Consider the following 24,684-nt stretch of genomic DNA (forward strand, 5'->3'; position numbering starts at 1 on the left):
ATTGAGACATGAGACTGCCAGATAGCTGAGTACACAGGATAAAAAAAGGTGACTCGTGCAGGAGCCCAGGAGCTGGCATTCTGCTGAGGGTGACTGAGCCGTAAACATGGATAAACCAGTTGTTCAGGGTGTGGTGGGAACCTGTAAGCACTTACTTTTGTTACAGTTTTTTTTTTCTTTTGGTGATAGAGCAGTTTAATTATAGATTTGAAATTTATCTTTCATTTTTGTACTTTTTACTTATTGATAAGAAGTAGAAGTAAAGGAATTGATTCAAACTAAGCCACCAGATTTGAAAAACTATAGCATATTTGTAGAGAGCTTCATTCCTTTGTGTTTAAGTAAATTGTCAAATCTTTGGTATTCAGTTACAGTAAGTACCGTTTTTAAGATGTTTTTTCATCCCTGGAAGTTTAGTGTCAAAAGTTTTGTTTGTTTTGAGGTATAATTAACCTGTAACACTATGTTAGTTCTGAGTGTACAACATAGTGATTTGATATTTCTATATGTTACCGAAATGATCACCATAATAAGCCTAGTTACCATCTATCACCATGCAAAGATATTACATTGTTATTGACTGTATTCCCCATAGTGTACATTTCATCCTGGTGATTCATTTATTTTGTAACTGGAAGTTTGTACCTCTTAATCTCCCTCACCTATTTCTCTTATCTCCCAACCCCCTGTTATAATCTGTCGCTTGTCTGTCTCCCCATTGAAGTCTAAAAGCTATTACCATTTTATCCAGAGAGCTTATCATAATGCTTAGTGCACATAGCATATGTTCAGTAAAAGCTGTTTGAGTGGCTGGATAAGGTAATTGAGGGGCTAGGTAGATAGGAAGTTAAGTTCCTTTTATGAAAAGCCTGAGTCCCATAACCTGAAGAATGGAAACATTTGGCTAGTTAGTGAGGGTTAATGACTAAGGATCCTGACTGAGTTGCAGATTAGTTCTGGGATTCAGTTGTTAAATTGTGGGACTAAAAATCTCAGGACATACCAGAAAGTTGGACTGGCAGTTAGTTATAACCAATCATAAATCTTGCAGCTAAGTAAATGTTTTTACCTCCACTTTCTACACTTTGCTTTAGTTTGTTTGTCAGCAGAGTTCTGAGTTTTGGCTATTTGGAAAAAAAATTGCAGTCTTTGGTATGCCACTGAATCCTTTCTGGCGTTATGACTCGAGTCCTCTAGGTCCCATGGCCCTCAGGTTCTCTAAAAAGTCCACCAGTACTACACATACACCCTGGCAAACATCTGTCTGTTAGAATCATCATCCTCTGCTCACAAAATAATGTGACATCTGCCTTCTCCTTTACACACCCCCAAATAGGCTAAATAAGAAAGAAATTACCAAATGCTTATGTCTACATAGATTTCTAAGAAGAAAATATATGAGTGAGAAAGTTTTTTGTTTCTCTGTATAGATTATTCAAAAAGGACACATTTGTGAAATTGGTAAATGTATTTGTAGACTAGATTTGTATATTTTTATGCCTGATTTTCATTCTGTAGAAGTTTTTTCTTTTTCTTTTTTGGTGAAACTAACTTTTAAAATATGTATTTATTTATTTATTTATTTTATTTATTTAACTTTTGGCCACACTGCGCTGCATGTAGGATCTTAGTTCCCCGACCAGGGATTGAACCTGTACCCCCTGCAGTGGGAACACAGAGTCATAACCACTGGACTGGCAGGGAAGTCCCTAGAAGGTTTTGTCTTATCAGCAAAGTTTTGTTACTATGGACTATCCAGCTAAGACTGGAAACATTTTAAAAATACGAAACCAGAGTTTATAAAATCAATTTAAATGTGGTTTTATTTTTAATTTTTTCCCCAGTTTTATTGTTATAGCTGATATGTAACACTGTATTAGTTTAAGGTGTACCACATAATGTATATATTACAAAATGATTACCACATTAAGTTTGGTTAACATTCATTACCACACAAGAGTTACACATTTTTTTCTTGTGATGAGAACTTTTAAGATCTACTGCCTTAGCCACGTTCGAATATACAATACGGTATTATTAACTATGTTACTGTGCTGTACATTACATCCCCATGACTTATTTATCTCGTAACTGGAAGGTTGTACCTTTTAACCACCTTCACTCCTACCCCGTACCCCCTAACTCTGGGAGCTCTCTGTTTCTATTATTTCAGTTTTTGTTTTTGTTTTTGTTTTGGTCACACCGCATGGCATGTGGGATCTTAATTCCCCAACCAGGGATCAGACCCTCTCCCCCTGCAGTGGAAGTTTGGAGTCTTAACCACTGGACCGCTAGGGAAGTCCCTATGAGTTCAGTTTTTAAGTATGGTTTTGTATCAAGATCCCATCTTTCACCATAATTGGAAGAAATATAATTAGATTAGTGCTAAATACAAATGGTAAATATATTGATGTTAACTAATAGTACCAATAGAAATGTTATTATGTTATGAAAAGAGAAAGGGTAAAATTTTGAATTGTATGTGGTCATGCATCCTGTCATTCTGTGAAAAATCTCATTTTCTTTTGCATCATTTAGATTTGAAGACTGCATCATCCTGCCTCCAGCACCAGCAGTTTCTCTGTTCTTGATCAATGTGATTCACAGGAACTTTTAAAGTAACAAACGAAATGAGCCAGGGCCGTGGAAAATATGACTTTTATATTGGTCTGGGATTGGCTATGAGCTCCAGCATTTTCATTGGAGGGAGTTTCATTTTGAAAAAAAAAGGCCTTCTGCGACTTGCTAGAAAAGGCTCCATGAGAGCAGGTAGGTTATTTATGCCCTATGTGACTTTGAAATGACATCAGTGTATGCTTATGTACTTGGGTTCTTTGACTGTAGAAGACCATGTCTTCATTCCTAGTGACTATATTTAAAACTTTGAACTGTGCAAGAGTTGTAAATGTTTATAGAGAATCATTTTTTTTAATGAGAAAAATAAAAAGTAAGAAGATGTCAAAATAAGTTAACTACTCTTGGCATTATTATCAAAGTGGGAGTAGGGACCAATGCCCAATTAGCATCCAGCCTTTCCTTTAAATTTTGATATGACTGCAGAGGAGGAAATGAGGGTATGTGGACAGAATCAGAATCGTATTGAAGGCTAGGATCTTTTGTCTGTGATAGTAAAAGTTTGACTTTTCCTTAGACATTTCTTCTGATGATCTCCAATTGGCAGGAAGGAAAGAGAGGGCTTCCTAAGGTTGAAGTGTACTCAGTTGCGTGAAATTCTGATGGGTGGTGTAGGTTGATCCCCAGAAATTACTGACAAGTCACGAGACCCTGGGGGGTGCCCAGTGTGATTGAACCCCCCTGACTTTCTGGTGCATCATGACAGCTCCCAGAATTATTTTGCATTCTGGTCACGTTCTGTCATTCAGCCTCTGCCCCAGTTCTGACCTCACAGGAAAACCTGCTTTGGCAGTAAAAAATGTTACCTTCTTCTTTTCTGTGCCATCTCTATGGCCAAACCTAATTAAACTCTCTTAAAACAGTGGCCTCTATTAGATTTAGTGCAGAGAGGAGAGAGTATTGGCATATGCTGCTTGAACAAGTGTGTCCTCATTCCTAAGGCAGGTACTCATTGTCCATGTGGATACGCTTGTCAAGGGGTTCATTCACATTGGCTTTTTCTTTTGAACAACGGCTTAAGTACTGATTGCTTTCGGATCTTATTAGTTTAGACTGGAGGAAAGTCAAGTAAAAAGGCAGCATGAGCATCCTGGAAGCCCCACACTGTGAGCAGTGCTCAGTCTTTTTATGTCTGGTCAATATAGGACCCCTTTCTCCAAGGTTACTACCTCATAAGTAGGGCTCACCCACACCTAAGTGGCTTGTCCACTATCTGATTCATTTGAAGTTGGGCTACTTCTTACTAGTTCAGTTTCTTTCTTTATTGAAACTGAGTTCACAAAACAAAAGAATGAAGTATGAACTGAATATACGTCACTCACATTCACATGATCCTCACATCCCCTTTTCTAAGATAATCATAAAAATATTATCTAAGAAATCCCATATGTAATCATGATGAAACCTTTATTCAATGTAGTAGTAATTAGCAAATGATATTTTAAAATCTGTCATTACTAATAGTTGTCATAAATTTATTAAAGTCTGGTACTCTTCCAAAGAGGTGAAATATGTTTTCATTCACAGGTCAAGGTGGCCATGCATATCTTAAAGAATGGTTGTGGTGGGCTGGACTGCTATCAAGTATGTATAGAGGACATTTCAAGAAAATATTATAGCTGTATATTGAAATATTTACATATACTATTACAGCCTCATATTACCAGCAGTTTTAAAACGTTAAATAAATTCTGTTTTTGTAAATGAACAAAACACAAAATATGTAAAATTTAAGCCTGTAAAAGTCATTTCGCAGTTTAATAGCTTATTTAATTTGAATGAGAAGACATTTACTTGATTAAAACATGTCTGATATATATATATATATATATATATATATATGTATTTTTTAAAATTATGCTCAGTTTAAGAAGGTAATTTTGAAAGTGAAAGATCATAGAACACATCCTGTTTTTAATTCCTGTCCCTCCATTAATTTTCATTCTAAATTGGAAATGAGATATGCATTTGAGAAGACTGTCCATGCTTACTTTGATGATTACCTTTTAAAGGGTACATGGAAAAAGTGATCCTTAAGACACTAAGCCTTCAAAGTATTCAAGATTAAATTATGTAAACTTTTTTCTAAGCTTAAGGGCAGTTGAAATAAGAAAGAGACTGATTTGACTATTCATTCAGCAAATATTTCTTGATCAGTTTTTCTATGCCAGTTGTTCTAGGTGCTGGAGATATAGCAAACAGAATACACGAACAAAAAAATTCTCAACCACATGAGACTTTACATTCTACATGGACAAAAAAAATAAACAAGATAAAATGTGTATTAGTGGTAAATGTTAACACTTGCTAGGAGTAAAGTAGGGAAGTGATGTAATAAAGTGAAGGATGGATAGGTTTAGATTTTAGTTAGGGGGCCAGGGCAGCCCTCCCTGGAAAGATAATATTTGAGTAAAAGACATAAAGGAATTGAGGAAGCTGGCCATATGGATATTTGGGGGAAGAACATTTTAAGCAGGAGGAAGTAATAAATATGAAGGCCACGAGGCAAGACCATGCCTTGCCTTTTAAAGTGTGGTAGGCAGAATCCAAGATAGCCCACAAAGATCCTCATCCCCTGGTGGTCACATCTTTGTATGATCCCCTCTCACATTGAATTAGTGCTGACCTGGTGTGATCAAAGAATACAGTGGAATTGATGATGTGACTGAGTAATCAGAGGCGTTAAGGTTTGCCTTGATGATTGTATTGGTCATTCTGAAGCCAGCTACTGTGCTGGAGGACAGTCAGGCAGCCTGAAGAGAGGTCCCCAGGCTATAACCAGTTACTGACTTACCAGTCACGTGAGTAAGTTATCTTGGAACTGGGTCCTCCAGATTGTAGCAAGGTACAGGTTGCAGATTGTATCTTGACTGCAACCTCTTGAAAAACCCTGAGTGGGAAGTACCTACTGATCAACAGAAACTATGAGAAACCGTTAAGTCTTGACCAACAGAAAAACATGGCTTTTGTTGTTTTAAGCTGCCAGTTTTGGGGGTGCTTTGTTATACAGTACTGGATTACTAAAACCTCAGGAAACATTAAAGAGGCAAGAATAGTAAGGGAGTGGATGTGCAGGGAAGCAGTAGGGGTAAGTTTAGAGAAGTAATAAGGGCCTAGATCATGTGGGGCTTTGTAGGTTATAGAAAGGACTTTGACTTTTATGTTTGATGGGGAGTCATTGGAGGCTTGAGTGAAGAGGTAACCTGATCGGACTCAGGTTTTAATAGGAACTTTCAGGCTGCTGTGTTGAGGCACAGACTGCATAGGTGCAGAAGCAGAGAAACCAGGTAAGAAGCTATTGAAATAATTAGGTAAGAGGTTGTGATGGCATGGACCCAGAGTAGTAGCAGTGAGTATGGTGAGAAGTGGTAGAATTCTGGATGTGTTTTGAAGCTAAAACTAATAAGATTTGCTGAAAATAAGTTAAAAGTCTGGACAGGATATAAAAAAGCATCCTCTTAAAAGCATTGAAGAGCTAACATGTTAGTGAAGAATTAGCTAGCTTAGATCAGGGAAAAGCATAGAGCTCAGGATAAGCTGGAGATACTTCTGCCCTAGAGGTGATCGCAGACTCCAGAGCAGGCAGCTGAAAGAGAGAACTTGTGAATTGGACTAATAAGGGTCAGTTAGGTGATGCCACTTGGGGAGTCTGGGTGGTGGATATATAGCTGTCATTTATATTTTATTCTGTTTTTCTGAATATTTGAAGTGTTGCATTATTCTTTAAACTTTTGAAAAGAAAATCTTTCAAAATGGGTGGTATATTTAAATCCAGATATATCAATAACTACTGTACACAAAATGTCCCAGTTAAAAGGCAAAGATTATTCTACTGGAATTATAAAAAAAAATAACAAACAAAAACAACTACATGCCTTTTACAAGGTGCACTGTAAAACATGAGATACAGAATGGCCGAAAGAGAAGGATGGGAAAACATGCCTGAAAAAAGTTGAGATTTCTGTTATTGTTATTAGAAAAAGTATAATTCAAAGCAAAAAACAATACTAGAGACAGAGGATTATTTCTTAAGACAAAGGGTTCAACTCAGGAAGTTTAACAGTTCTAACTTTATTTAATAATATGGCCTTATATACAAAGCAGCAGTTGACAGAATAGCAAGGAGAAATAGACAAATCCAAAATCATACAGTGAGATTTTAATGTAACACTCTGAGCAGTTGATGGGGAAAGCAGTGTAAAATCCTTAAGGTGATAGAAAATTTGAACAGCAGATTTAACACACTTAAGTCACTGAACTCAGCAACTTAAGATCTACATTCTTTTCAAGTGCATATGGAATATTGATGCAGATGGACTGTTTGCAGGACCATAAAGCCAGTCTTTAATTTTTCAAAGGATTTGATGAAGTCTTTTCACAGATCATTATATTAGAAATAGTAACAAAAAGATATCGTGAAAAACACGTGTGGAAACTTAGAAATACGCTTTATGTAACCCATGGTTCAAAGAAGTCAGAATGGAAATTAGAAAATATTTTAAAAATATGTTTAATTTAGAAAATACTTCAGTATGTTGATACAAAGTACAGAATATCATAATTTGTGGAATATAACTGAAGTAACTAGAGTAAAATTTATGGTTTCAAATAAATATAAGTGAAAATAAGAAAGGTGAGGCATCTAGTTCAAGAAAATAGAAAAAGAATGGCAGAATAAACCCTAAAATGTAGAAGGAAGTAAAGAGAAAAGCTGAAATTATTTAAATAGAAAACAGGGCATAAAGCAAACATTTGGGTCTATGATCAGAATAATGAACTTGATAAACCTTGAAACTGATCAAGAAAAGGAGAAGGTAGGTGATATAATTAGGGTTTTATAGGTATTAACAGGATGTTATGAAAATTTTATTCCAGTCGATAAAAAAACGTAGAATATCTTGAAAAATAAAATTTCTCAACACTCATGAGGAAATAGAAAACTGGAATCCTCCTCTAACTTAACACAGTTGAATCTATAATTTTAAAACCTATGCATATGGGACTTCCCTGGTGGTCCAGTGGTAAAGAATCCGCCTTCCAAAGCAGGGGATGCGGGTTTGATCCCTGGTCAGGGAACTAAGATCCCACATGCCACGGGGCAACTAAGCCTGTGCACCTCAACTACTGAGCCTGCACGCCTCAACTAGAGAGCCTGTGTGCCACGACTATAGAACCCACATGCCACAGCTAGAGAGAAAACCTGCACGTCACAACTAGAGAGAAAGCGCACGCACCGCAATGAAAGATCCCGCATGCCACAACTAAGACCAAACGCAGCCAAAAAAAACCCTTTGCATATACTAAAGCTTGGGCCCAGATGGTTTCATTGGTAAATTTTTCAGTCATTTAAAGAAGAAATAATTAAAAGAAAAAATTTCCTAATAATATAAAAAGCAGTATATATTCCTTCACTCTTCTTAAAAAAGCTAGCATAATTCTAATGCCAAAAGCTGATTAGGACAGGATAAGAAAGGAAAAATCAAGTCTATATGTAAAAATATATGTAAAAATTACAAACAAAATGGTACAGTATGAACAAGTTAGATTTATTCTGTTGATGCAAAGTTGGCATAATATTGGAAAACCAATCACTGTAATTTACCATGTTAATTTGAAGGAGAAAAATTATTATTTCAGTAAAATTCAACTATTCATGACTATAAAGAAACCACTTCAAATTAATAATTTAAGTGAATTTCCTTAATATGATATAGGATTTCTAAGATAGCCAAAACCAAAAAAAAAAAAAAATGCTAACAAAAAAAAGCCAAAACCAACAATTGCCCAGTAAATGCAAAAATGGGGAAATATTGAAGACTTTTTTTTTTTTTTTTTTAACATCTTTATTGGGGTATAATTGCTTTACAATGGTGTGTTAGTTTCTGCTTTATAACAGAGTGAGTCAGTTATACATATATATATGTTCCCATATCTCTTCCCTCTTTGTCTCCCTCCCTCCCACCCTCCCTATCCCACCCCTCCAGACAGCCACAAAGAACCGAGCCGGTTTCCCTGTGCCATGCGGCTGCTTCCCACTGGCTATCTACCTTACGTTTGTTAGTATATATATGTCCATGTCTCTCTCTCGCCCTAACACACCTCACCCTTCCCCCTCCCCATATCCTCAAGTCTGTTCTCCAGTAGGTCTCTGTCTTTATTCCTGTTTTACCCCTAGGTTCTTCATAACATTTTTTTTTCTTAAATTCCATATATATGTGTTAGCATACGGTATTTGTCCTTCTCTTTCTGACTTACTTCACTCTGTATGACAGACTCTAGATCTATCCACCTCATTACAAATAGCTCAATTTCGTTTCTTTTTATGGCTGAGTAATATTCCATTGTATATATGTGCCACATCTTCTTTATCCATTCATCCGACGACGGGCACTTAGGTTGTTTCCATCTCCGGGCTATTGTAAATAGAGCTGCAATGAACATTTTGGTACATGACTCTTTCTGAATTCTGGTTTCCTCAGGGTATATACCTAGTAGTGGGATTGCTGGGTCATATGGTAGTTCTATTTGTAGTTTTTTAAGGAACCTCCATACTGTTCTCCATAGTGGCTGAACCAATTCACATTCCCACCAGCAGTGCAAGAGTGTTCCCTTTTCTCCACACCCTCTCCAGCATTTATTGTTTCTAGATTTTTTGATGATGGCCATTCTGACTGGTGTGAGATGATATCTCATTGTAGTTTTGATTTGCATTTCTCTAATGATTAATGATGTTGAGCATTCTTTCATGTGTTTGTTGGCAGTCTGTATATCTTCTTTGGAGAAATGTCTATTTAGGTCTTCTGCCCATTTTTGGATTGGGTTGTTTATTTTTTTGTTATTGAGCTGCATGAGCTGCCTGTAAATTTTAGAGATTAATCCTTTGTCAGTTGATTCATTTGCAAATATTTTCTCCCATTCTGAGGGCTGTCTTTTGGTCTTGTTTATGGTTTCCTTTGCTGTGCAAAAGCTTTGAAGTTTCATTAGGTCCCATTTGTTTATTTTTGTTTTTATCTCCATTACTCTAGGAGATGGGTCAAGAAGGATCTTGCTGTGATTTATGTCATAGAGTGTTCTGCCTATGTTTTCCTCTAAGAGTTTGATAGTTTCTGGCCTTACATTTAGGTCTTTCATCCATTTTGAGCTTATTTTTGTGTATGGTGTTAGGGAGTGATCTAATCTCATACTTTTACATGTACCTAAAGACACTTTTTGGAACTGGGAACAAGCAAATAACCTCTCATCACTTTTTCAATATTTTACTGGAATTTCTAGCCAATGCAGAAAGTCAAGGGGAGAAAATAGGATTAGAAAGGAACATATAAACTGTTGTTATTTGCTGATTATATGATTGTGGGTATAAGAATTCCAAAGAACATACAGATGAGTTATAAAATTAAAATTTAGCAAGGTTGTTGGATACAAAGTTAGTATACAAAACTTAGCTGTATTTCTATATATCAGCAACAAACAATTAGAAAATGAAATGTTAAAATGTTACCATCAGCATATAATTTTAAGAAACAGGAATTAGTTATAAATCTAACAAAAGATGGTAAAGATTCCCACAGAGAAAATGAAAACATTACTGAGACGAATAGTAGAGGGATATGTCATTTTCATGGATTGAAAGATTCATCACTATAATAGTTGTAATTGTAAAATTGTCGTTTCTCTCCATGCTGATATATGGATTAATGCTATTCCATTTGAAACTAGGTTGTTAGGTGGTACATGATAATTGATTTTAAATTTTGTGTGGAAATACAGAAGTCTAAGAAAAGCAAAGATACTCTTTAAGAAGAAAAGGTGAAAGGACTTGTTCTGTTGGATATCAAGACTTAATGAAGTTACACTAATCAAGTCAGGATGGTATTATAACAAGATAGATACATGAGCCAATAGAATAGGTCCATGGGCAGTATATTTATGACAGAGGTGGTATTGAAATAGGGAAGTGTACTTTTCAGTAAATATTGCTGTAACAGTCCATCTGGAAAAGAATAATAGGGTTCCTACTTCACTCTGTATAAAGATCAACTCCAGGTGGTTTATAAGCTTAAACGTGAAAGCAGAACAGTCAAGGATTTAGAGGATAAAGAATTTTAAGACAGATTTCTTGTACAAGTTGTATGAAGCACTAACCATAAAGGAAGATATTTTAAAATTTGACATTGAAATTAAGAACTTTTTTAAAAAAATAAATTTATTTATTTATTTTTGGCTGCGTTGGGTCTTCGTTGCTGTGCGCAGGCTTTCTCTAGTTGCGGCGAGCGGGGGCTACTGTTCATTGTGGTGCACAGGCTTCTCGTTGTGGTGGCTTCTCTTGCAGAGCACAGGCTCTAGGCAATTGGGCTTCAGTAGTTGTGGCACGTGGGCTCAGTAGTTGGGCTGCGCGAGCTCAGTAGTCAGGGTGCACGGGCTTAGTTGCTCCACGGCATGTGGGATCTTCCCAGACCAGGGCTCGAACCCGTGTCCCCTGCATTGGCAGGTGGATTCTTAACCACTGTGCCACTAGGGAAGCCCCCAAGAACTTTTTTGATTAAAAGAGTTTAAGAGAATAAAAAAAGCAGGTCATGGTATTAAAAAAAAAATGCTTTTAACCAACAAAAGATTTGTGTTCAAAATATGTAAAGAATTACCTAGAATCAATAAGAGAAAACAAATAGCTTAATAGGGGAAAACCTTGAACAGCTACTTCACTAAAAGATTTCACTTGGCCAGTAAACATGAAAAGGGAAAATGCAAATTGAAAGCATAATAAAATAATCCCATTTCCCATTAACAGATTAGCAAACTTGAAAATCTGACAATACTAAGTGTTGGGGAGAGTGAGAGACAAAGGATATTTGGCATAACCATTTTGAAAATAGTAGCCAAGAGTAATCGTTTTATGAGATCACATGTCCCTCTCCTGCTAAAATTCCCCAGTGGCTTTTCAGCTCAGTTAAAATCCATTGTGAGACTCTCCCTGGCTTCTCTCCCCCTGGCTCGCTTTGCTGGAGCCACCCTGGCTTCCTTGCTGTTCAGACACGCCAGACATTGTCTTGAGTCAAAGTTCTGTACTTGCTCTTCTCCCTGCTTGGGATGTCTCTCCCCCTTCCCCATACCTGCTGGTAAATCCCTCACTCCATATCAGATTGGTCAAAATTACCTATCAGAGCACCTTTGCCTGGCACCATGTCCTGCCTGTCACCAGCTCTCCATTCCTTTCCCTTGCTTTGTTTTCTTCCTAGCACACTTAAATACTTGACATACGTGTTTTGTCTGTTTTCCCTCACTAAAATGTAAGTCTTAGGAGGGCGATATCTTTATTTTGCTCCCTGATGTATTTCCTGATGCTAGAACAGCATCTGGCACATGGTAGGAACCTAAGAATACCTTTTGAATGTAAGAGTTGGGTTTTAAAAAAGAAAAGAGCTAGTGAAAAAGACTTGGGAGAAGTGCTTTCATATCAGTTTTAGCTGATTTGTGTTTGTTGTCATAGGATGTAAATATCTATTAAAATTTTTAATTAAAAAAACACCTATATAAACATAAATTAGATGTCTTCCATTGAAATTATAGATTTGTATTGTTTCTAATGGGTTTGAACTCTGTTCTAATGTTGCTAATTTACAGGAGAACCCTTATGAATAGATGGGAGAAAATACAGAAATTACTAGATACAATTGAAATAGTATGTTAAAAAATAAATGTAAATAAAATGCAGGCATTTCCGTTTTGACTAGATATGTTCCTATCTGAGAGTTTTCTCTTGTTGTCTGTCTCCAAGTGGGAGCTGGCGAGGTGGCCAACTTTGCTGCGTATGCCTTTGCACCAGCCACCCTAGTGACTCCGTTAGGGGCACTCAGTGTCCTAGTGAGGTAAGGACCCTACTCATCACATGTAGAAACAACAGCTAGGGTTTCAGCCTGTGAAGTTTTCAGTACCATATAACCACACATGGTCAGCATAATTTACATTTAAGCAACGTGGAGAACTTTTTATGCTGTGTAGTAATTTGCTTTTGAAATGTTACCCTCTGTGCAGAGGCAAGCTGTCAAGTTGTGGGAGAAGATGCCTTTATTCTTTGTCTTGCTTGTGTTCAAAGTCAGCACTAGTTCTACTTTAATTTCAGTTTTTTAAAATTCCAAGTTGCACTTGTTACAATATTTATCATTTGATACATGTATACTTTGGTAGGTGGTGGTTGGTGATGAATAGATTTCTGTACCTTCTACAGAAAATCATTGATTGGGGCATGGTTGAAGACTGGCCCAGGATCCTTGTTTGGAAGGAGCAGTACAAGACTTGTCCTATTTCTGTTATTTTAATCATTAGCCCAAACAGCTAAGCCCATATTGAAGTCTGGATTTTGGCTACTATTCCCAAAGTTGGTTGGTTGATAGGTATTTTTATTTTTAAAGATAGTATTTATATAAATCAATGTTGTATGCAAATTATATAATTTTCAAGATACTATTATATTATACATAATATATAAAGATATAAGATGTTATGTATAATAAATAAAGATATATAAAGATATATTATGGCACATGTCTTTTATCCTTAATTTTTGTATATTATGCCATTATTATATTTATAGGTTTATATTTTTTAAAGGTTTTGATTAAACTAGTTATAAATTATTAAAACTTGATAATTTAATAGGCAAATTACATAGAATTACATGTAATTCTAGAATTACATAGAATTAAATGAAAATGTACAAAGGATGCATCAACCAGTAGGGATAAATTAAAGTTGAGCAAATATTAAGCATTGGTTTGGATATAGATTCTTAAATAGAATATACATTTGTACCATAGCTCTGTTTATTATAAATTTCACATTGATGTACTACAGTAGAAAGATGGTAACTGTACTGGTTTAGTGTATGATGAAACATACACTACCATACTGGGTGGTTCCCAGAAACTTTCGTTTTGTGATTGAATTTGCATTTTCTTTACTTTGGCTGAAAGCCAGAATCTTTATAAGCTCACAGTGTTTTAGTTTGAGTTCAGTCATTTAAATTCTGAGTTGTGTTGATATTTAAAAATGAGAAAAGTAGCTGATTATTTTAATATTCTCCACCTTCTCCCCATTTTAGTGCCATTCTTTCTTCATACTTTCTAAATGAAAGACTTAACCTTCATGGAAAAATTGGATGTTTGCTAAGTATTCTGGGATCTACAGTTATGGTTATTCATGCTCCAAAAGAAGAGGAGATTGAGACTTTAAATGAAATGTCTCACAAGCTAGGAGATCCAGGTAAAAAAAAAGAAAAGCTTTATTAGTCTTACTGTATTTTATTTTTCAACGTAGTTTTTATTGAATCAAAATTTTATATGCATATGAAGAGGCCAGTTGTCCTACAAGGCTTATTAGGGAAATTGCAGTCATTTTCTTCCCCTGGCAGCCCCTCAGCCCTAGTTTCTTTTGTTCTTTAATTTGGTATCTCTAAATCAGGGATCCCCAACCCCCAGGCCGCGGACTGGTACCGGGCCGAGACCTGTTAGGAACCGGGCTGCACTGTAGGTGAGCAGTAAACGAGCAAAGCTTCACCTGCTGCCGCCCATCGCTCGCATTACTGCCTGAACCATCCCCCATCCCCGCCACCAGTCTTCCACAAAACCAGCCCCTGGTACCAAAAGGGTCGGGGGCTGCTGCTCTAAATAACATGCTATATTGCTACTACTTCCTTGCCTTTAGGCATTATTATATCTATTACCAGTTGTATCTATTTAGTTTGTTTAAATGATTTGTTTTACATTATTGTCACTACATAACTTTTATTCTCAGCTTGGACATATAGTACATTGTGGTTAATTTTCCCTTCCTTTCTTGTGACTTCTGATTTTCCTGAACTAATAATGATCTTATTTGCTTAGTTTTCTACAAATGTATCAGTCCATCCTGAAATTTTTCCCCTGTGATCTAATTCTACTCTCAGTAATTTCAGACATATTTGGTGTTCCTGCAGTGTCATCTCTTATGGAACTCTCTCTCTAAGAGCCTTGTTTGGCCTCAATTTAGACTGATGTCTTGAGGCCACTAGCAGAGTCGACATCCTGGGTTCCTTCACCAGCATCCTGGGGGATCCCTTTCACTTTTGTTTTTTCGTGGATCTCTTATCTCCCAAATCCTGGGTTTGCGCCCTCATTTTGCTGGAGCCACTCTTGTAGGAGACAAGAGAGGTACACAAGAGAGACTTTTTGAGACCCTGCATATATCAAGATGTCTTTAATCTACCATCACCTCATTATCTTCTCACTTCCAGTATTGCTGCTGAGAAATCAAACACAACTGATTTTTTTGGTTACCTGACCAGGGATTGAACCTGGGTCCTTGGCAGTGAAAGCGTGGAGTCCTAACCACTGGACCACCTGGGAATTCCTGATTCTTTATCTTTTATATGAGACTGATCTTTGGAAACATGTAGGGATGTCCTCTTTGCCCTCATTGTCTGACATTTCCCAGTAATGTGCCTAGATGAGGGTTAATTTTTATCCATTGTGTTAGGTACTTGATGTATCTTTTTAAATTTAAAAATTCATGCCTCACGCTAGAAGCAGTTGAATTACTTCTTTGATACTCTTCTCTTTGTGAAATTCTTCTTATTCTTCTTGTTGATTGGACCTCCTGAACTAGACCATCAATTTTCTCACATATTTTTTCCCCACTTTGCCTTTTTACTGTCTTTTGGGAGATTTCCTCAAGTCTTCCAACCCTTCTTTTGAGTTTTTAGTTCTGCTATTGTATTTTTAATTCCAAGAGCTTGGCTTTGTACTCTGATTCCTTTTTTTTTGGTGGCAAAAAACACATAACAAATTCACCCTCCCGTTCATTGTGGTGCACAGGCTTCTCGTTGTGGTGGCTTCTCTTGCAGAGCACAGGCTCTAGGCAATTGGGCTTCAGTAGTTGTGGCACGTGGGCTCAGTAGTTGGGCTGCGCGAGCTCAGTAGTCAGGGTGCACGGGCTTAGTTGCTCCACGGCATGTGGGATCTTCCCAGACCAGGGCTCGAACCCGTGTCCCCTGCATTGGCAGGTGGATTCTTAACCACTGTGCCACTAGGGAAGCCCCCAAGAACTTTTTTGATTAAAAGAGTTTAAGAGAATAAAAAAAGCAGGTCATGGTATTAAAAAAAAAATGCTTTTAACCAACAAAAGATTTGTGTTCAAAATATGTAAAGAATTACCTAGAATCAATAAGAGAAAACAAATAGCTTAATAGGGGAAAACCTTGAACAGCTACTTCACTAAAAGATTTCACTTGGCCAGTAAACATGAAAAGGGAAAATGCAAATTGAAAGCATAATAAAATAATCCCATTTCCCATTAACAGATTAGCAAACTTGAAAATCTGACAATACTAAGTGTTGGGGAGAGTGAGAGACAAAGGATATTTGGCATAACCATTTTGAAAATAGTAGCCAAGAGTAATCGTTTTATGAGATCACATGTCCCTCTCCTGCTAAAATTCCCCAGTGGCTTTTCAGCTCAGTTAAAATCCATTGTGAGACTCTCCCTGGCTTCTCTCCCCCTGGCTCGCTTTGCTGGAGCCACCCTGGCTTCCTTGCTGTTCAGACACGCCAGACATTGTCTTGAGTCAAAGTTCTGTACTTGCTCTTCTCCCTGCTTGGGATGTCTCTCCCCCTTCCCCATACCTGCTGGTAAATCCCTCACTCCATATCAGATTGGTCAAAATTACCTATCAGAGCACCTTTGCCTGGCACCATGTCCTGCCTGTCACCAGCTCTCCATTCCTTTCCCTTGCTTTGTTTTCTTCCTAGCACACTTAAATACTTGACATACGTGTTTTGTCTGTTTTCCCTCACTAAAATGTAAGTCTTAGGAGGGCGATATCTTTATTTTGCTCCCTGATGTATTTCCTGATGCTAGAACAGCATCTGGCACATGGTAGGAACCTAAGAATACCTTTTGAATGTAAGAGTTGGGTTTTAAAAAAGAAAAGAGCTAGTGAAAAAGACTTGGGAGAAGTGCTTTCATATCAGTTTTAGCTGATTTGTGTTTGTTGTCATAGGATGTAAATATCTATTAAAATTTTTAATTAAAAAAACACCTATATAAACATAAATTAGATGTCTTCCATTGAAATTATAGATTTGTATTGTTTCTAATGGGTTTGAACTCTGTTCTAATGTTGCTAATTTACAGGAGAACCCTTATGAATAGATGGGAGAAAATACAGAAATTACTAGATACAATTGAAATAGTATGTTAAAAAATAAATGTAAATAAAATGCAGGCATTTCCGTTTTGACTAGATATGTTCCTATCTGAGAGTTTTCTCTTGTTGTCTGTCTCCAAGTGGGAGCTGGCGAGGTGGCCAACTTTGCTGCGTATGCCTTTGCACCAGCCACCCTAGTGACTCCGTTAGGGGCACTCAGTGTCCTAGTGAGGTAAGGACCCTACTCATCACATGTAGAAACAACAGCTAGGGTTTCAGCCTGTGAAGTTTTCAGTACCATATAACCACACATGGTCAGCATAATTTACATTTAAGCAACGTGGAGAACTTTTTATGCTGTGTAGTAATTTGCTTTTGAAATGTTACCCTCTGTGCAGAGGCAAGCTGTCAAGTTGTGGGAGAAGATGCCTTTATTCTTTGTCTTGCTTGTGTTCAAAGTCAGCACTAGTTCTACTTTAATTTCAGTTTTTTAAAATTCCAAGTTGCACTTGTTACAATATTTATCATTTGATACATGTATACTTTGGTAGGTGGTGGTTGGTGATGAATAGATTTCTGTACCTTCTACAGAAAATCATTGATTGGGGCATGGTTGAAGACTGGCCCAGGATCCTTGTTTGGAAGGAGCAGTACAAGACTTGTCCTATTTCTGTTATTTTAATCATTAGCCCAAACAGCTAAGCCCATATTGAAGTCTGGATTTTGGCTACTATTCCCAAAGTTGGTTGGTTGATAGGTATTTTTATTTTTAAAGATAGTATTTATATAAATCAATGTTGTATGCAAATTATATAATTTTCAAGATACTATTATATTATACATAATATATAAAGATATAAGATGTTATGTATAATAAATAAAGATATATAAAGATATATTATGGCACATGTCTTTTATCCTTAATTTTTGTATATTATGCCATTATTATATTTATAGGTTTATATTTTTTAAAGGTTTTGATTAAACTAGTTATAAATTATTAAAACTTGATAATTTAATAGGCAAATTACATAGAATTACATGTAATTCTAGAATTACATAGAATTAAATGAAAATGTACAAAGGATGCATCAACCAGTAGGGATAAATTAAAGTTGAGCAAATATTAAGCATTGGTTTGGATATAGATTCTTAAATAGAATATACATTTGTACCATAGCTCTGTTTATTATAAATTTCACATTGATGTACTACAGTAGAAAGATGGTAACTGTACTGGTTTAGTGTATGATGAAACATACACTACCATACTGGGTGGTTCCCAGAAACTTTCGTTTTGTGATTGAATTTGCATTTTCTTTACTTTGGCTGAAAGCCAGAATCTTTATAAGCTCACAGTGTTTTAGTTTGAGTTCAGTCATTTAAATTCTGAGTTGTGTTGATATTTAAAAATGAGAAAAGTAGCTGATTATTTTAATATTCTCCACCTTCTCCCCATTTTAGTGCCATTCTTTCTTCATACTTTCTAAATGAAAGACTTAACCTTCATGGAAAAATTGGATGTTTGCTAAGTATTCTGGGATCTACAGTTATGGTTATTCATGCTCCAAAAGAAGAGGAGATTGAGACTTTAAATGAAATGTCTCACAAGCTAGGAGATCCAGGTAAAAAAAAAGAAAAGCTTTATTAGTCTTACTGTATTTTATTTTTCAACGTAGTTTTTATTGAATCAAAATTTTATATGCATATGAAGAGGCCAGTTGTCCTACAAGGCTTATTAGGGAAATTGCAGTCATTTTCTTCCCCTGGCAGCCCCTCAGCCCTAGTTTCTTTTGTTCTTTAATTTGGTATCTCTAAATCAGGGATCCCCAACCCCCAGGCCGCGGACTGGTACCGGGCCGAGACCTGTTAGGAACCGGGCTGCACTGTAGGTGAGCAGTAAACGAGCAAAGCTTCACCTGCTGCCGCCCATCGCTCGCATTACTGCCTGAACCATCCCCCATCCCCGCCACCAGTCTTCCACAAAACCAGCCCCTGGTACCAAAAGGGTCGGGGGCTGCTGCTCTAAATAACATGCTATATTGCTACTACTTCCTTGCCTTTAGGCATTATTATATCTATTACCAGTTGTATCTATTTAGTTTGTTTAAATGATTTGTTTTACATTATTGTCACTACATAACTTTTATTCTCAGCTTGGACATATAGTACATTGTGGTTAATTTTCCCTTCCTTTCTTGTGACTTCTGATTTTCCTGAACTAATAATGATCTTATTTGCTTAGTTTTCTACAAATGTATCAGTCCATCCTGAAATTTTTCCCCTGTGATCTAATTCTACTCTCAGTAATTTCAGACATATTTGGTGTTCCTGCAGTGTCATCTCTTATGGAACTCTCTCTCTAAGAGCCTTGTTTGGCCTCAATTTAGACTGATGTCTTGAGGCCACTAGCAGAGTCGACATCCTGGGTTCCTTCACCAGCATCCTGGGGGATCCCTTTCACTTTTGTTTTTTCGTGGATCTCTTATCTCCCAAATCCTGGGTTTGCGCCCTCATTTTGCTGGAGCCACTCTTGTAGGAGACAAGAGAGGTACACAAGAGAGACTTTTTGAGACCCTGCATATATCAAGATGTCTTTAATCTACCATCACCTCATTATCTTCTCACTTCCAGTATTGCTGCTGAGAAATCAAACACAACTGATTTTTTTGGTTACCTGACCAGGGATTGAACCTGGGTCCTTGGCAGTGAAAGCGTGGAGTCCTAACCACTGGACCACCTGGGAATTCCTGATTCTTTATCTTTTATATGAGACTGATCTTTGGAAACATGTAGGGATGTCCTCTTTGCCCTCATTGTCTGACATTTCCCAGTAATGTGCCTAGATGAGGGTTAATTTTTATCCATTGTGTTAGGTACTTGATGTATCTTTTTAAATTTAAAAATTCATGCCTCACGCTAGAAGCAGTTGAATTACTTCTTTGATACTCTTCTCTTTGTGAAATTCTTCTTATTCTTCTTGTTGATTGGACCTCCTGAACTAGACCATCAATTTTCTCACATATTTTTTCCCCACTTTGCCTTTTTACTGTCTTTTGGGAGATTTCCTCAAGTCTTCCAACCCTTCTTTTGAGTTTTTAGTTCTGCTATTGTATTTTTAATTCCAAGAGCTTGGCTTTGTACTCTGATTCCTTTTTTTTTGGTGGCAAAAAACACATAACAAATTCACCCTCCCACCAGTTTCCAGATGTACAGTACAGTATTGTCAGCCACATGCATGGTGTGGTGCATCAGGTCCCAGGAGAGTCCTAGGTATTTTAAAGTCTTTATCTGAAAACTTTAATATTTGTGGGCCTCTTTCTATGGTCTGTTTTTTTTTTGTTTTCAGTCATTTAGTTTTGTCTTTGGACAGTTTCAATTGAATGCTGGCCATAGTGTATTAAAAAGTGTAAAGGCTCTAAGTGATGTTTTCTTCCTTCAGAGAGAATTTAAATGTCTTTGGGTAGACAGATAAGAGTAAGCAGATGACCTTCAACCTGTAAGCTGGGGCTAGTTTTTTTCCATTTTGCCATTACTCTTGGTCAGAGCCCTTCTGGCTCCCAGCTGATAGGCTGGGACTCTCCAGCTTGGCGAGCTGTGGATGCCAGTGTCTTGTCTCGGCAGCCCAAGACAAGGCGGGCCTCTCTGCTTAGTCCTTTGGCCTCCTCACCAGGCTGTCCACTTGGCCCCTCTGACTAGGCGTGTACAGCTCTGTGCCCACAGACACCACACAGAAAATTCGCGTGCACCTCTTCAGTTCCCTTCCTGGAATCTTGGCCTGTTGTGTCCCAAAATTCCCAATTTTTTTTTTTTTAACCTCCTCTGCTGAAACATCCATAAGCCCCAGGTTACCACTCTCTGCTGGTCTTCATGCCTGTCCTCACTCCTGCTCTAGGTTTGGTGTTTGCCCTGAGGGAACAAGCAGAGGTGTTGGTGCAACCTCAGAGTACTTTCTCTCCAGATTTTGACTGCTTTGATTCCTCTCATATTTCATCTTTGTCTGTCTGAGGAAATTAATGGTAGTTTTTATTGATTTGGGGGGGATGGTAATTTGTCCAATTTGAAGTTTCCTTTCAGACAGAATTAGAGGAGTAAAAAGGTTAAATGACTGTTGTGTCTGTTTCCTCATCTTATAAAATGCAGATGACAGAGTCTGTACTGCAGGGTAATTGTCAGAGTTTAATAAGTTAATCGGTGCAAATTGCTGAGACAAGTGCCTGGCCCATGGTGCTACACAATCATTACTATTATCATGCTGGGTTCAGTTCTCCATATGCAACCTGAACCCTGACAGTTATTTTCATGTTCTCTTACTGATTTGTTTTTTACCCCAGTGGTTGTCCCTAAATATTTTTAAAATTTACTCATTTTAGACAAATGTTGTTTAGCATCTATAAACCGTTGAGCATTCAAGGTCATCTCATGATTTCTCTCCACTAGTTTCTGAGTCTGTCTGTCTTTGGAGTTAGAGCACCCCAGTGGCTGGGAAGTAGTACGGTATTCTAGGATAGACAGCTGTGAATCAGCTGGGTGCCGTTTTCTGTAAGTTTGACCCTTTAACAACACAAGGGTTAGGAGCACCCGAGAAAACCCACTTATAATCCATCCTCCACACCTGAGGTTCCACAGCCACAGATTCAGCCCTCAGATTGTGTAGGACTGCAGTATGTATTAGAAAAAAAATCCACATATAATTGGATCCACGCAGCTCAATCCCATGTTGATCAAGGGATATCTGTATAATTATGAGGCCTAAGATGCTACTTTAAAAATGTTAAATGTATAATAATTTGTGAATATGAAGCATAGTTTAATCTTCCAGTGTGTACTTCTAACTAAATTTTTATGAATGTGCTTTTGCTGGGGCAGCAAAAGAAAGCTGATTTTTATGTTAAGGCCACTCCTTTCTCCTTCCTATTGAGGACTTAAATATTTGACTTTGCCTCCTCCAGGTTTTGTGGTCTTTGCAACACTTGTGGTCATTGTGTCCTTGATATTAATCTTTGTGGTGGGACCTCGCCATGGACAGACAAACATTCTTGTGTATATCACAATCTGCTCTGTAATTGGAGCGTTCTCAGTCTCCTGTGTTAAGGGCCTGGGCATTGCTATCAAAGAGCTGTTTGCTGGAAAGCCTGTGCTGCGACATCCCCTGGCCTGGATTCTGCTGCTGAGCCTTATAGTCTGTGTGAGCACACAGATTAACTACCTGAACAGGGCCCTGGACATATTCAACACTTCCATCGTGACTCCAATATATTACGTATTCTTTACAACATCGGTTTTAACTTGCTCAGCTATTCTTTTTAAGGAGTGGCAAGATATGCCTGTTGATGATGTCATTGGTACTCTGAGTGGCTTCTTTACAATCATTGTAGGAATATTCTTGTTGCATGCCTTTAAAGACGTCAGCTTTAGTCTCGCAAGTCTGCCTGTGTCTTTTCGGAAAGATGAAAAAGTAATAAATGGCAGTCTCTGTAATATGTATGAAGTTCTTAATAATAACGAAGAGAGCGTAACCTGTGGAATTGAACAACACACTGCTGAAAATATCTCCCGAAGAAATGGAAATCTGACAGCTTTTTAATAAGAAAGATGTAATTAAAAGGTTAATCTATAATTGTTATAAAGTGAACTTGAGTATCAGAATGTGTCTGAAAAAGCATTCTTCTCAAATAATGTTCTCTAGAGACAATCTTTTTTAAGGTTTCACTAACCTGGACCAAGAAATTACTTTTCTTATATTTAAATGATGGTAGCTCACTAAAATGACCTCATCAGTACATGGCCACTTCCTTTTAACATTGTATGATTATAGAGGTATTTTAAATTTTCCTTCACCAAAATCTAAATGCACTAATGACAGTTTTAAGTCCATAAAAATGCTTTATTTTTTCATTGGTGATGAAAGTCTGAAATGTATATTTGTCATGCCCAGTGTATCAATTCTTGACCATTTTAAGGCTTTTTGATTTAAAAAAACAAAATTAACTCAATACCTTATCCTGTAATTTACCTTACCTGTAAAAATGACTCCCGTTTGATGAATTATTTTAATTTTGAAATGTTAATTTAAGAGACTCCTAAGTTATTAAATGAAGGAAACTCTTTTACAACAAAAACAAAAAAGGTAGGAAATCACCACATTGAAATACTTCTCAGGCAGTGAGTTGTCACCGTGAACATCTTGATGGCCTTCCTAGATGGCACCTTGTTAATAAACCAGCGTACCCTTTGTCGGACTACAGCCTGGCTGGTTTTATTCTTCAGTTACTCTGATCCCTTGATGCCTGGAACCTTGATTACCATTTTTACATCAGCTCTTGTACTTTTCCATATATTTTCATAAGGAGTTATATTGTCATTTAGCTCTTCTAACAACTCTTGGAAATGAAGTCAGAAGACTAATTTCTTAAATTTAGCTCATATTGAAATAAAAAGACAAATTGAAACAAAGTTCTTTTCTAAGTCTGAATGCTCAGAATAAACAGGATATTTGTAAGATATGGTTTCTTTGTACCACATATTTTACTTTGCTTTGTTTGGACCACTATATATTTTGGTTTTTTTAAAAAATGTCCATAAAAAAGTTTACAGAAAACTTCAAAAATATGCAAAAAAGGTAGAGTACTATAATTAATTCTATGCAGCTTCAAAACCTGTCACTGATTGGCCTCAAAAATACAACTAATTTGGGTCAGTATCTGGGTTGGGCTTGTTTCCATTCTGCTGCTCCTGCCCAAGGCCCCACAGCTTGGCCCACTGTATAAGTAAGTAGCCACCACAGGAGCCTCACTGTTCACTGGCTTTATGAGGGCAAAGCTGACAGTTCAAGTTTCATGAACTAAATTCCATTTTCCCAGTATTGTATCATGGACCCTCTAAGGAGCCTTTGTACACAATTTTTTCTAACTTAACTGCCTCTCTCCATGTAATTTTAACACCACAGATATAACTCTATATTTGTTTATGTACTGTATCTATATCTGTGCTTTGTATACAATAGATAAAAACCAATTTTCACTCCCTTGGGTGTGATATTGCCCTCATTGAGAATGCACAGGTTATTAGTAATAAATTCTTAATTATTTAACATCTTACAGCACTTGAAATTTTTATTTGGTTATTAAGTCTTATAAAACTCACTAGTGTAAATTATTTAAATTTACTCATTAAAAAGTTTTCATTAAACTCATTAAATGAGTTTCATTAAACTCATTAAAAAGTTTCAGCACAGCTGCTACCTCTTAATCTGCAGCAGAATGCTCGCCCCAGGGTTGTTATTTCACATTACCAAAAGCAACATTTTTAGGTAACTTTGTAAAGGACAGTTATGTTTTATGTAACTCAAGGTTAAACAGTACAACAGAATAGTTCACAGACTATATTTGGTGCCATAGATGATGCACCTGGACTTTTTGGTCTTAACGTTTTTAAAGCCATATGGAAGTTTTACTATCATGATCTTATCCCTTCTCCCAAGGCTGCAGGGGACCTAGACTCCTGGCCTGATTTGTGCACTCGAGTGAGGAGAGAAAGTACCTTGCCCAAGCCAGGGCTCGTAGGGAGGGTCACAGTAAATGAACACAAACAGGTTTCATTAGTTTTATTTCTGTAACCTTTAAATCATGCCTCACAAGTTAGATTTTGTCACAACTGGATTTAGCAGAAGCAGAGAAATCAAGTTCACTATTTTCTGAAACACTGACACAAAAAGGGGAAAGAAACAAATGACTTAGAAAAGGTTTTCATTAAAAAACCGGAAAAATCCCTAAACAAAAGCTAAATAATCATTAAGTTTAATTCTAATTGGTGATGGGTTTTATCACAATTAGCTGGTAATTAAGGTTCTTGCTTAAGTTCACAAATCTTTC

General features: G+C 37.0%; 1 protein-coding gene across 2 annotated transcripts; it reads left to right on the forward strand.

The window, feature by feature from the left end:
- The first annotated feature begins 2,630 nt into the window (after positions 1–2,630).
- NIPA2 (NIPA magnesium transporter 2) lies at positions 2,631–22,397 on the forward strand. 2 transcript variants are annotated; one of them, XM_007463763.1, is made up of 5 exons: positions 2,631–2,769; positions 4,162–4,218; positions 12,407–12,497; positions 13,730–13,890; positions 21,763–22,397. In XM_007463763.1, the coding sequence occupies exons 1-5, from the start codon at positions 2,631–2,633 to the stop codon at positions 22,395–22,397; spliced, it is 1,083 nt and encodes a 360-aa protein (XP_007463825.1). The 2 variants fall into 2 exon arrangements, with proteins under 2 accessions (XP_007463825.1, XP_007463826.1); XM_007463764.1 differs by lacking the exon at positions 4,162–4,218.
- Positions 22,398–24,684: the final 2,287 nt, after the last annotated feature.

This window comes from Lipotes vexillifer, unplaced genomic scaffold (genome assembly GCF_000442215.2).
Source record: "Lipotes vexillifer unplaced genomic scaffold, Lipotes_vexillifer_v1.1 scaffold200, whole genome shotgun sequence".
In the NCBI taxonomy this organism is placed as follows: domain Eukaryota; kingdom Metazoa; phylum Chordata; class Mammalia; order Artiodactyla; family Lipotidae; genus Lipotes; species Lipotes vexillifer.

Bases quoted from the DNA above. Each gene is read 5' to 3' on its own strand.
- NIPA2 (XM_007463763.1), top strand. From the start codon at position 2,631: ATGAGCCAGGGCCGTGGAAAATATGACTTTTATATTGGTCTGGGATTG. The intron at 2,770-4,161 runs GTAGGTTATTTA...TTTCATTCACAG, and splicing joins AAAAGGCTCCATGAGAGCAG to GTCAAGGTGGCCATGCATAT. The intron at 13,891-21,762 runs GTAAAAAAAAAG...TGCCTCCTCCAG, and splicing joins TCACAAGCTAGGAGATCCAG to GTTTTGTGGTCTTTGCAACA.